This window comes from Amphibalanus amphitrite, unplaced genomic scaffold (genome assembly GCF_019059575.1).
Source record: "Amphibalanus amphitrite isolate SeventyFive unplaced genomic scaffold, NRLGWU_Aamphi_draft 001018F_arrow, whole genome shotgun sequence".
NCBI classification, from domain to species: Eukaryota; Metazoa; Arthropoda; class Thecostraca; order Balanomorpha; family Balanidae; genus Amphibalanus; species Amphibalanus amphitrite.
Genome location: NW_024882512.1, coordinates 55,835 through 69,465, shown reverse-complemented (window position 1 = coordinate 69,465; position 13,631 = coordinate 55,835). Strand labels below are relative to the sequence as shown.

The following is a 13,631-nucleotide window of genomic DNA, read 5'->3' as shown; positions in this document are numbered from 1 at the left end:
ATAGAAGTTAGCTATATGAATGGATAATTAGGGGAAGTTGGGGGAATGCCGAATACTTTTTTTCTGACGTCCGTAGCACGCAAGGTAGACAACATAAGCTATTCTTGTTGGCGTCATTCGAGAGACCAGTCTTTTGCCTTTCAAACATACCAGGCGCATTTGATGAATTCGCATACCGTTAAGCGCACAAACTAAAAATATCAAAGTAGTGACTTTTTCGGCGTTGCCCCGGACTGCGGGGAAAGCCGAAAATTGGAGAAATGATCTACGGGGAATGCCGACATTGATGTTTTGCCATTTTATCTCAAACTTTATCCAGAGTTCATCAAAGCTGACACGCGTTTTAAGAGCTTGAGGACACTTGGTGCACACTGGAAGTTATAATTGTGTGATATAAGAAAATGCCAGGTAAATCATTCCTTATAGGTAGCAGGCCGTTGTGTCGGTTGAAAGTGTAGGTAATTTGTGTGACTAAAAATACGCGTTGCTATTCTACAGCAGTTAAGTCCACGTAGCGTGCTTTAACGTGCGTAATTGCACGTTTTCGGCATTACCCCAGCCAGCCATACTTTCATTTGCAGGCCCATAACTTTTAAACGTGCTGTATAAATTTCAAATAGGCAGCACGCTTATGCAAAGACATGCTGAAGATTACTTGACCAAATTGGCCAGACAAACGGTAGCATAATGAGTAAGAAATGCAGCTTCAAAGGCGCATGTAGTACAAGGGAAACGTACCTTGAAAACGCTCTTGGCACCCTCACAGCCGAAGTGTTCCGAATGACGACTCGTAACAAACATGCGATAATTGTAGTCACTTAAGCTTCAGAACATCACTGACAGGTGGCATCCATGTAGTACAGTTTTCGAAATATCTTGAATTTCGGCTTTGCCCTAACTCCGGCATTGCCCCAACTTCCCCTACACTATTGATAATAGATAAACCACACAAATAAGAAATGTTAACTGTATTATGCAGGTTCCGGCAAAAACAATCAAATGGAGCTATGCCTACCTAACGACCTACAAGAGGTGTAACCCGAGAATAAAGGCGCATTTTCTCCTGTCAGAGATTTTAGCACACGACGAATAGACGACATAAATTATAAAATGCTTCAGGTTAATTCACGTGTAGCCAGCCTCGCTTCAGGTCGACCATATGTACCTACGGCTCTCGCGAGATTAGGCGGTAGGTTTTGCACTTTTACATTTCCGGTTATATCTCAGAAACTAATCGATCTACGATAAAGTCATTTTACACGATCATGGCCGGCTTGTTACCCAACAAATCGATCGCATTTTCAACGCTTAAAAGTTAAAAGCTTAAGACGACGAAGATGTAGCCTGAAGTACACTAAATTTTCTAGGTGCAAAACCTACCGCTAAAACCCGCGAGACCTGTACTATGTAGTTTGATATGTAGAATGGTTTTCCACTGACCCGGAAGTGACGCTATAGGTGCCGCTGTCTGCACTGATAGGCCATATCCGATTCAGATTTCCCGCGCCGCTAGTACCGAGTCTCGCCGCCAGATGGCAGGCGCAGGCGGACGGCCGGTCCTGCCTGCCGGTCGGGGTTCATGGCAGGGGCCGGGGCCGGGTTAGGGCGGCGGCTGTGTTGTGTAGGAAGAGGCTCGGGAGTGCATGAGGTACGGCCGTGGCGCGGGTCTACTGTGTCGGAGGGCGGCGGTCGGTGCAGTAGTAGCGGCTGGGCCGAACGGGGACTGCGGGCGGCGGGCGGGTCGTGTGGGAAATTGACTTGGGCTGGTGCCCACTGCTGCTGCTGCGAGAAGAGGGTGCTGCTGCCAGGTGAGTGCTGAATGCTGTTACGCCATTCGATGTGATTGAAAGGTAGGCCTAGTCGTCGGTTTGTCACATGTCACCTGTCATGTATGCATATCAATACCCGGCCATACATTTTGCGAAGTTTGTCAAGACCAGTTTGCCGGTTTTGCATGTTCTTTCATTTGCATACGATGACAAGCTCCCGATTGATGAAAAAGTTTATATCTTCATTTTTAATAAACTGAAAACGGGTACGGTATAATCTGCCACACGGGAAGATACGGTGACAATATGCAGGCTCACACGGTTTAGGTAGGTACTTGGTGAAGTGAGGCTCAAGTTATATCGACGGGGTTGTGGTTCACGTTTATTGATCACATGACTCCCACCTGCAACATCGATATCTATAAAAAAATATGTAATAGCTGGAAAATCAATCCTCTGCCATGGAATGACGATCTTGCTCTCCCTTTTCAGGCAGTGCAGCTGTGTCAATCGAGAACGTCCCGTACGGGAGACGTGCTCGACCCCTCCCCCCTCGACCCCTCCCCGACACCTCCCCGACCCGACCCCGCCAGTCCATGGCCCCAGGTGTGGGCGGCAAGGAGCCCGATGGTTTCCAGGGCAGGCCCCTCGACGAGCTGGATGGTCCCGAATTCCTGGGTGGCATAGGTAAGTACCAGCCAGAGCTCAATATTGCTCCGGAGGGGCTATGTCGTGTGACCGCAGCAGATTCTCGAGTGTAATTGATAGTCGAATTGTGATCTGTGTGGTCTTGTTAGCATAAATCTGTGAACCAGAATCATAAATGTGAGACGTTAGTGACCAAATGTTGTGTGTCGGTTCGTGATGCGTATCATTGCCGTTGTCCGATGGACGTTTATTGTAAGGACGAATTTACTTATTTCACTACCTACCTATAAAACGCTATGGTCAGTGGTCACCCCAGTCTCCCCCAACAGCTATTGAACATGTTCAAAGCTAGGACCTGAGGGCTTCTGCGTTCTAAAGACAGGCTTGGTGTTGCCCGCGGAACGGTGAAAGAATATTCAGTCTACCCCGCTTTTGTGAAGATTGTAGCGTCGTTACAAGTTACAATTTGTTGGTGCTTTGAGCTTTCGGGCGATTGTTCGCGCACTTGCACCTTAGATACCCGGTCACTTTGCAGTGCACCTCTGATTTGTTTTGGAGTGTCTCCGGAGACCCTTTCGGTCTAACGACGCTTTTTCAAAGCCAGGAGGATTATAGGGGAAACATTGGTGGCTGAGCGGCCACCCTGGTGAGCCACCGGGGCTGAGGCCGTCTGGCGATGGGCAGGCCAACCAGCCCCGCTAACGGTCCCCCCACCGCACGTCAGCCTGCTCCTGAGGAGCTACTCCAACTCGCGTGGGACCGTTCAGCTCGGAGGATCGAGAGGGTTTGAGGCGTCGAGAAGGATTTGACTGCTCTGAGGATGAAAATGATTGAAGGGCGATGCTTTATGTTGCTGATGGACGCCATTTAATTGCGTCCCAGAAAAGCTATTTCTGGCACCTAAAAGCTGACTCGCCCCAAAATTGGTCCTCAGCACCTATTTGGTGGATACCAGCACCAATCATGGAAAATGACCTTAATTAGCTGTTTCTGGCACCTATTCATCGGTACGCCTTACTCTTTTTTCTGAATCTGGCACCTAAATGCTGAGCGTAGCACCAATCTAGTAGAAAAATGAACTACTGGCTGGTAGAATCATGTTGTTCTGGTATAATGACCCCTGGAGTCTAGCCTAAAGGTTGCCAGTGCAGCTACACTCTAAGACAGCCCCGTAGTGATCTCAGCATTGTATATGACGTTTAAGTAAGCAAATAATATTGATTTGTTTGAAAAAACAATGTCATTTAAATATTCAAAAGTATTTATTTGTAATGCTTAAAGGGAAACATTTTTGTGAGTAATTGTCTCGATTTTGACCATTAAAACGGGTATTGTATTTTTTGACGTCATCAAATAGCTCCAAAAAAGAAATATAATGTTTTCATTCCGTTCAAGGCCGCTGAAGAAACGCGGGATCTTGCGTGGGATATTGTCCGTTGTTTGCCGCCAGTGGCGGATCCAGGGGAGGGCAAAATGGGCATTTGCCCTCCCCAAAGCCAAATCGTGTGGGCAAGACTATCTTTTTGCCCCTCCCAAAGCATGCAGCGATGAGCAAATCTAATACGGCGTCGATGCCTATATGGACGAAAAGCAGGGCTTCTGTCCGTGACGGCCATTCCGAAGGAAGGAGCTGACCACTTGCTGCTGATATTTTGGGTCGATATGCTGACATTAGATTGAACCCCCTGAACTGAATGCATGCATAAGCATATGCAGTGTGGCCAATGGCCATGGTGTGGGGTAACACGGGGCAAGATGCCCAGTCGGGTAAGACGCCCACCACCCTATATCCGAAATTACCTAAGCAATCCACAATTTTGTCATTTGTTGGGAGCCTCATTGCTGTGGAGCGTTCCGCGTAAAAAAAAAAAACGGCGACGTGCCTAGCCGCCATTTTATACCTATTTTTTGCATGTGTTCTGAAAATGTCAGACCAAGGTCTCTCAAGGTCACGAAGTCACTATAGCTGCACGTCACTAGTGACATAACCTAAAAACATTTCCAATGCTTGCCATAGCTAAACAGAGTGACGGATCGCTTTGAAACTAAGGTAACAGTACCTATGTACAAAATGTTAGTCACATGATTTTTATATCGATGACCTAGGGCTAGGTCATTTTTGCGACCTCTCCACTATAAGTCAATAAGAGAAAATTGAAAGGTACCTTTTTTGGGGCAAACCTCCTGTCCGGTAGCTCAGTTGGTAAAGCAATGGACTCCCGGTAGTGAGAGCCCGGGTTTGAGTCGCTCCGGCGCTCGATATTTGAGACTCCTGACGGGGATGGTCTGAGGTTGGTGGGAGCAGCCGCAGCCAGTCAAAGTCAGGAGTAGGACAGGCCGTGTCCGGCTTTGAAGGGCACGTTAAACATTGGCATTGTTAAACGTTCAACTAAATTCTCCTGTCACCCGGAATTACGCGATCGGACGGTAGGGGTCGGGCTCTACGCAACAAGCTCTGCTTAGCGTAGGCTCCGGCTCCCGTCAATCCGCCCTTTCAAACATTCGTGCTAAATTTATAAGAAACGTCACTCTTAACAATACCGAGTTACAACCTAAACAGCACACAGTGAACCGGAAAATAGCACCCGTGACCCCTCCTTATGTCCCTGAGATCATCTCAGGTCACTAAAGATATGCAATAGTTTGCAGCAATTCGCTAATAACTTCTGCTGGAGGCATTCTAGAGCAATAGAAACACCTTAGATGTGTTCAGCTTTACGATACGGATCGACTGATACGCAACACGACCTTTTCCATGGTCATGACTTGACCAAATGTCAAAGTTGTAAGTTCACTTTTTAAGATCAAATTATAACTCATTCGACGCGTCTTCGCGAGAGGAACACGATGCCGGTAAAAGTAAGATCGCACAAGGTTGGATTCAAAAGTTATCGCAGAAAATCCGTTCCCGTAAAAATAGTATATACGAGGGGGTATCGAAAAGTTCTGATCATCACATAGAAGATATAGACCAATTTTGATGATTTTTGGTTGGTATTATATTTGGTTCTTAAGAACAATGTTCCCGCAAAGAGAATCTTGAGAAGTGGTTTTATCTTATGTAGGAGAGACTTAGAAGTAAAAAAGATGAGTATTGGGCCCATTGAGGACCGAACCGTCATCCAACTAATGCATTTGAAACGGTATCACACTGAGAAAATACATCAAGAACGTGAAATAAGTTTATGGCGAGGAAAGCCCATCTCATGCACTTACCGAAAATGAAGAAATAATTTTCAACTTGGTTGCATGGCCCTTGCAGGGGAGTCAAGAAGTGAGTGACTACCAGTGACTGACAAGGTGGTGACTGTGAAGGAAGTGGAGGACCTCATCCTTACAGATCGTCGTCTGACCTTTCAGATGATTGTGCAACAGAGAGGTCTCAATGCTGGCAGTGCCTGAAAATATTATCAGCGAAGAACTACGGACAATAAAAGAGTCAGGCCGCTTAGAAGTTCGTGTGTCTACTTTGTTCAAGAGAAAAATGCGTCTTGGCCTTTCGAAATGAAATTTAGGCCTTTTTTAGGAAATTGAAGACATCTTCGATCATTCGATGACTTGTGACGAATGCTGGGTCTATGTGTATGATCCAGAGACAAAAAGACGATCAAGAAGTTTAAGCACGGCACATCTGTCCTTCTTGAAAGGCGAAGATGCAGAAGCCGATATGGAAGGTCAATGCTATCAGTGTTCTGGATCTGGCGTAGGATAGTCATTACCGACTGTCTTGATGATGGTCGGATAGTGATAAGCAAGCACTACTGCACACTTTTGAAGAAGTTGCAAGATGGCCTCAAGCAGAATTGCCGCAAAAAAAGCCAAAGAAAGATGTTTTATCCGCACCGACAGCGCCCCCGCCCATTTGTCCTGAGCTGCGATTGAAGAAACAACATGATGTGGACATTAAATCCCACCGCATCTAAGAAATTCACCTGACCGGGTATTAACTGACTCTTGATTGTTACGGGAGATGAAGAATCCACAGTATGGCCGGTGATTTAAGGACGGAAATGACGTCATTGATGAGGTGGAGCAGTGATTTACGGGACAGATCGAAGGTCCTACAATGACCGCCTGAGGCAGCTCAAGAAACGATGCAATAAGTTTGCGGTCGTGTGTGGTGACTTGTAAAGGAGTAATGAACATCATGTAAAAAAAATCAAATTTCTATCACATCTAATTCATGGTGATGATCAGAACTTTTCGATACCCCCTCGTATTATGGCAGTTTCCCCTGGAGGCTAAACCGTTGATCTTAGGTCCAATCTGAGCGAATTATCCAGAAAGAGCAGTAACAGTGCTATCAAATTAGCTTTTCTGGGGCGCTCTAGCTCTATTCGTTTCCGAGTTATGCGCCAGTTCTTCAAAAATTGTCGAAACTGGACCTAAATATTATCGGGATTTGGCCTTTGATGGGCTCTGGTGATCTGACATCTGACCTGACCTTAAAAGTGACTGGGGTAATTTGGTAATTATGTTTGACACTCTTTCAAACGCCGCCTACCGCGTGTTGCTACACGTGTACGTGGTCCAGGAGCCGAGTTAGAAGGGATATGGGTGTTCAAACATCCCCCAGGGGCGTGAAAATCCAGGAGCCCCAGCGCGGCTGGCACGGGTTAACATAAGACATTTTACACCATCTTACGGTAAGATAGCGTAACTGGCGTTGTGAAGTAAGGTCACTGGCGCGGTGGTGGGTCGGGGTCGCCGATGGTAGGCTAAACTTTTGCCCTCCCCAAACGGATCGGCTGGATCCGCCCCTGTTTGCCGCGCAGAGTTGTGTGCCGTGGTTGTGCCTTTTTCATCCGTTTCTTACTTATGTCATATGTGTGCATGAAGCTTTGATTTTGTTTTTGGTTACTGTGTGGCCGGTCAGTCAAACGCCCCTGTAGAAACCGGATGCTGCGTTTGATCGAGATGGAGTCAGACGATGATTGCAGAAAGCTAATAATATTGAAAAGAGGGCCGGTTGCGTGGCATGTCTGTTCAGAGTTGACATTTTGCTTTACTCCAGTTTATGACCTGAGAGCCTGGCTGGAAGTGACGGATCCAAACTTTTCATGTTAAAATGGCTGAGGGTGCAATAATCTCTAGTCTCTACATAGCGGGCTGGTATAGGAGCGTCTTGCTATTCTGCGCCATAGCTGGCTAGTGATTCTCTTTTGGCTAGAAATGGCATTAATCATTATCTCCACTGGCGAAAATGGCACTTGACATCACCGAATGCAACGTTCATGTTGTGAGGATACATAAAATCAGGAAGATTACGCGAATTAGGTAGGCAAACGTGGAATAAAATAGGTGCCGGATGTTTTGGTTTTGGTGCTGAATCAGCAAACAGCAAATACGGAGTTCAACTAGACGATCTGGCAACTTTAGGCTGTGTGGAAGCAATTAGGTGCCAGATTCAGATATTAGGGTCGAATAAGCATTTTGGGGCTGATCAGCAATTAGGTGCCAGAAACAGTTTTTTAGGGACCAGAAACAAATATTCCCCGTTGCTGATGGTGAAGGTATCTTGTCACTTTGCAATTGTGCAATGTGCATCTTGCTCATCAGATGGGTTATTTAGAGCCAGTGGGATGATCCAGCGCATCTCGCGCCGATCGGTCGTTGTTCGCAGTGGGATGATGACACTCCAATCCACCCCTTCATGGTGGCCGCCCTCGGCCTCGGCTCGGCCTCCGTCTCCCAGACGCCCCCCCCCCCCCCTCCGACGGCAGACGGAGGCCTGGCGGGGGTGTGGCGCCGTCTGCCGACCTTCCATTGGCCGGTCGGTGACCTTGGTGTTCGTGTGTTCGTGCGCACTGCGGCCGCCTGGCTGGCCGCCCGCCAGCTTCGAACCGCCGCCGCCAGGTGTCTCGCCAGTCGCGATCGATACGGCTCGCCTAGGGCGGCCGCGGGGCGCGGGGCTCCTCCAGTTCGCGGCTGGATCCGAACGTAAGGTGGCACGCTGGACGGTGTCGCTGAAGCTGGTTCTTCACAAGAGGAGCGTTCTCGGAAAATGGTAACAAGCGTTTCCGGAAGCAATAATGCTGGTGAGTAGAACCACTCTTTTCGGGATTAGAGCTTGTGATGTTTGTTACTGTAAGTGCGTTGAGCTCATGACCCTGTTCCATGTGTGCGTGGGCAGGGCTCTACCAAGGGGATGTCGTTACGGCCTTGGGCTCTACCTCTCTTATACGGCCTTGGGCTCTACCGTTCTGGTACTTTCCATGCATTTGGCTCGGGCTGGACGGCCCATGGTGTTGGTGATGCCAGGTGATGCTCCACTCATCGAAGGGCGGTGGCAGCGGTTCGATTTTGGGTTTTTGCACCGTACTTTGTAAGATCTGCGTGACTCCGTCTGATACCATGGCTGATTGCCATCGCAGCTCAAGCTGTGGTCCATGAGAGTCACAGCCTACAGGTGTTTGTTGTGGTTTGTACCCTACAGCTCTTCGGACGTGTTCTGACCGGCTTCATCATTGATCCTGAGCTGACAATCTGGCTCTCGTGGAAAGTATTGATATCCATATCCGTACCTAATAATTGGAATAAGGAAATACCTATTGCTCCACTTCTTGGACTCAGCGACATGAATTAAAAAGTTAACATTTAGATATTAATTTCCGGATCCCTTTTGCTACCTTATTATCGAAATTATATATGTTACCACGACATATCAATCAGTCGGCACACGGTACCTGCCCTCCTCCACCCTGACCCCCCCCCCCCCCCAACACCTCCTCTGACCGCCTCGTGGTCCCATGCCCCAGAAGGGAGGCCCACTGCGTAGTGCGTAGTACGGGACCGGCACATGGCTCAGGCTGGGGAGTGAGGGCCGACCTTCGCTGGTCCATCTCTTCATAGAACTGCCGGCTCCGACTCACACCTGGTTCCCCGAACGTCAGTGAGTCTTTAGGGCGGTGAAATCGCCGCGAGACAGACCGTGATGCAACTTTGTTGCGAGTAAAAGCTTTGAGCTTGTGTCGTTTCCTGTTTTATTCTGATTAATTTTTATCTTTCAAATGTCATGCTAAAACTACCCGTCATGACTAAGTAATGAATGTTATTGTTGGCTCATGACTGACTCGTTTCCCGTGTTTATTTTGGTGAATATTCAGCTGTTCACTACCCGCCATATCGAAAACTACCTACCATGACTCATGATATAGTGAGGTTTGTCCTTGTTGTAACCTTGCTTTATACGTCCTTCGTCTAAGTCAGCTGTTCCGTCGCGAAGGCGCGTTATATTCAACTTTGGACGTATGTGACCGATAAGACGCGTTTACGATTGTATTCGGCACCTTTCGCCCATCTCACGCACACGCATTTGCGTCCGCGTGGCGTCCGTACTGCTTATTTACTTCCACGAAACTGGGTCATGAGGTATACTTCTTCCGGGTTCTCATCATCAGCTGTTTCCAGTTGTCATTCCAGCTAACTGCTGATATTGTGTAGCCGATTTAGAGTTTTTAGTCATGAAGTAGCGCGATAAAAAGATGCTTAAATACAGCTGTAAACACTTAGATCGCATTGCTCGGTCGTTGTGAAGATGTGTGAATAGTAGTGATGTCAATTTCAGAAATTTTGGAAACCAATACCAAACCGATACCGACCAAACCCACTGAGAGTATACCGAAACCGAACCGATTTTCAGAAATAGGGGGGAAATACCGACTAGATACCGAAATCAGCGAATTATCAGACATGTGCTTCAAACTTTCTCAAGACATATGATTAGCCTTGAAAGGTATCTAATACTTTAAAATAAGGGAACAAAACAAATCAGGCAACCTCTTAACTATTTGCACTGCAAAAAAAACATTCATAACTGTATTTTGTAACTATTAATATTCAGGTCAGTTATTTAACTGGAATGTGGATTCAAGTCATCTGCATAAGGTGTTAGAACAATAACTTGTCCATGCCTTAAAGGAAATAGTTCACTTTCACGAAATTATTTTTTTTTGCAACGATTTATGATTTTTTATGTTCAAAATAATCAGCAAAGAAAATAAAACCTTTTTATAACAAAAGATTTTTTTTCTATATTTTGATATAGGAAGAACTTTCCAGTTTCTGTAAGGCACAAGCGATCCAGTATGAAAAGAGCATGGGTCCCGAAAATTCTTCAGAAACAGAGAAATTATCGCAGCCACCGGCATTTGGGCGATCTGCTCGATCTGATAATGTTCCCCTGAATGTCCTAATTGATCAGTACGAGAATTTCTCTAGAGTTCTCGTAGATAATTTCTCTAGTTTCTGAAGAATTTTCGGGACCCATGCTCTTTTCATACTGGATGGAAATATATGCAAGGCACACATCCTCACCGCAAGACACCTTTTTCGGGACGAGAAATAGAATATCTTTGCCTAGGGTGATCGTTGGGCTGTAAAAGCTCCTGATTTATGCTCGTCTCAGCCCAAGCTACGGAACTGCTATTCCAGTTCAAAACCCATGTTAAAAAGTGAACTATTTCCTTTAACCAACAAACGTTCTTTCAATTCCAGTCATTCATTTCGAGTCCGGTCAAGACAGGGTTAAGTGTGTTATCATGATCCAAAAGTGGTGACCCCATTGACAATGATGAGCTACACCTTGGGCTACACCATTAATGTAAACAAAACCCATGATACCTACAGTTCAACCGTTCAACCCAAGTAGCATGGTGATTGGTGACGATACTGACGCAGCCAATTTTTCTTCATAAACAAATGTTTAACACAACAAAACTTGATAAATGATTACTTACGAGGCACACTGATAGATAGCAGACACCACTGTAATGATATCGCGATGAAATATAAGTAAAATGTCCATAATTTTACGGAAGCATTGACACACGTCACGTGTCATCTCTTCCATAATGGCGGCCTTAGAGGCGGCGGCCATTTGCATTAAGCTGTTTAAAATAAAGTTTTTCTTTTCTTTTCCTTAAGTCCACTTAAATCAAAATTCCTTGTATAAATTTTGACATCTTAAAATTAATTCAAAAAAGCTTGTAGGCCGTTTTTGCTGAAAAATGAAGTACCAGAAAAACAAAGTTGTTCAATTATTTTCAATTAGCTATTGAGCTACATCGGTACTTGGCGCAGCTGCGACATTGAAATGTTTTTAGATGTGTTCAGTTTTGAAACTGCTGTGTGCGAATCAAGCCAAAAACCAATTATATTTTATTAATGCTTATGATAACATTGCTAGCGATCTGTATCTGTTGAGGTGAGCAGGAAAGAGAACACTAATTGAAGAAAATAAATTATCCACAGGATCATGACAGGATCGCTCACTACAGAGGCTTTTGAAGTTGAGCGAAGTTGAAGATTTGTGGGATGATGATGAAGTGACAAATGCTGCCTTCAATATTAGATGATAATGGTGAATCTAGTGCTGTATTAAACAGGGTTTTGGATAATGTAATTGCATTGCAGTGAAATGGAGAGCAAGACAAGGTCAAGATCAATCACAGACTCCTCAAAACAAAGTCAAATTTGTTGCTAATAAATGCTTTGGAAATTTTGAGAAAGGCAGTTAAAGTATGTTTTCCAGCATACAGTGAGTAAAACATTAATTCATGTTCATGTCTTGCACATTGGCTTTCTTTGTAAGATAATTATCCTCGTGGTATTGGAATTTGCTAACACTGATAACTGATAAGTTGCCATTTAACATTGGTGGTCTGATGTATTTGATATTGCAGCTCATGTGTTTGCCCATTTGTTAGGACATCATGCATTTGGGAGAAATGTGTCATGATTGCCATTTTTTCTTCATCCAGTGTCATTTAGCAAATCAATTTTGAGTTCAGAAGGTTTATCAAAAATGCTTTCAAATCTTTTATGGCAGTAGTTGATTTTCATGATACCGACAAAATACCAAATGCTTTTGGTATATCATACCGAATACCGAATCGGTTTTGGTTCGGTATCGGTATACCGAAATTTTGGTAACCGATTGACACCACTAGTGAATAGCCAAAGCAGTCCATGGACATGGATATCGATATGGATATATGGATGTCCCGAAATGTCGTCCCGAAACGTCGTCCCGAAATGTCGTCCCGAGATGACCAATTTCTGTTCGTTCTTTCTGTTTGTTGTAAACACGAACAGAAAGAAAGATTGCTTTCTCTCGGATTGATTATAAAAATTGCACATTGCGTAGCATTTTATCCCTCTGCGAACTTGATGTCTTGATTGGAAACATGTCCAGACGGATTATACACTTCCACATCAAACGTTACTTATAAATATCTGATGAGAAGATATTTAGGGTAGCCTGGGGCAAGACGCCCCAGATAATTTATTTTGCTACATAACTTTTGTCCCACATCACCTGGAAGGCCAAATTTGTGCTCAATGCGTTCTTTGGACATTTTACTTTAAATTCCACCCCTCAAATTCATTCACTTATGATCGGACTCCTAGCTAGAAAGTGATTTGTGAAGCAACTGCAAATGGGGCATTTTGCCCCAACCCCAGGGCAAAACGCCCCACGGCCTGGGGCAAGAAGCCCCATACTCTAGATTAAAGAATAAACATGCTAGTTGACTTAAACCTTATATGAGAGGTCTGTTAGACCTTGGGAAGCACGGCACTGAAGTTAGCTCCTTCCATCCTATCAGGTGTTCAGCTATGACACTATTGTATGAGCAGGTTTTTCACCTGCCTCATAAGGCCAAATAATAAATTATTGCAATGGAAATGTTAACAAAATACTTCCTTTGCCATCCAGTTGCTGAGAAAAGTACATATAAATGCATAGAAACTTACTGTTAGCCAGCTACCGAACATTAGGAAGTGGGTAGTCCGAACAACACATGAGGTAAAACGCCCCATGGGGCGTTTTGCCCCGCGACCTACTGGGGCGTTTTACCCCATCACGTAGTTCGGTCAGAGAACAACGCCTTGCACTCCAGCATGGCATAATTTAACACGAACCAGCCCGGCATTAAAAGCGTTAGATAAAGTTGTTCAAAATATATAAAAGTCGTTAACCTGATGTGGACCATAAAAGAACGCCATGATGCATAAGCTGACAACAAAACATAAAAATCACTCCAAAAACACATTTTTGGCTATATCTCCCTAAAGAGACATCACAATTTTTCCCCAGTCTGCTCATATAATGATCATATAGTGCACGTTTTACAGAAGAGATGATGTTTCTCCAGAACCTTGCCAGTTCCGAGAAACATCGGTGAGGCGTTTTACCTCGGCGGGGCGACTTGC

The 13,631-nt window shown here is 45.2% G+C and overlaps 1 protein-coding gene across 2 annotated transcripts in view; it reads left to right on the top strand.

Annotated features, from left to right (window-relative positions):
* Positions 1-1,520: 1,520 nt before the first annotated feature.
* The window catches only part of LOC122369232 (WD repeat and SOCS box-containing protein 1-like), a 40,052-nt gene continuing 27,941 nt past the window's right edge, over positions 1,521-13,631 (top strand). Inside the window, exons 1-2 of one of the 2 annotated variants that reach the window (XM_043343803.1) lie at positions 1,521-1,808; positions 2,262-2,456. In XM_043343803.1, coding sequence (XP_043199738.1) covers positions 1,580-1,808; positions 2,262-2,456 — 424 coding nt within the window. In that variant the 5' untranslated portion in view covers positions 1,521-1,579. Of the gene's footprint in view, positions 1,809-2,261; positions 2,457-8,159; positions 8,456-13,631 lie in introns of those variants that run through there. The other variant, XM_043343804.1, reaches the window with a different exon arrangement.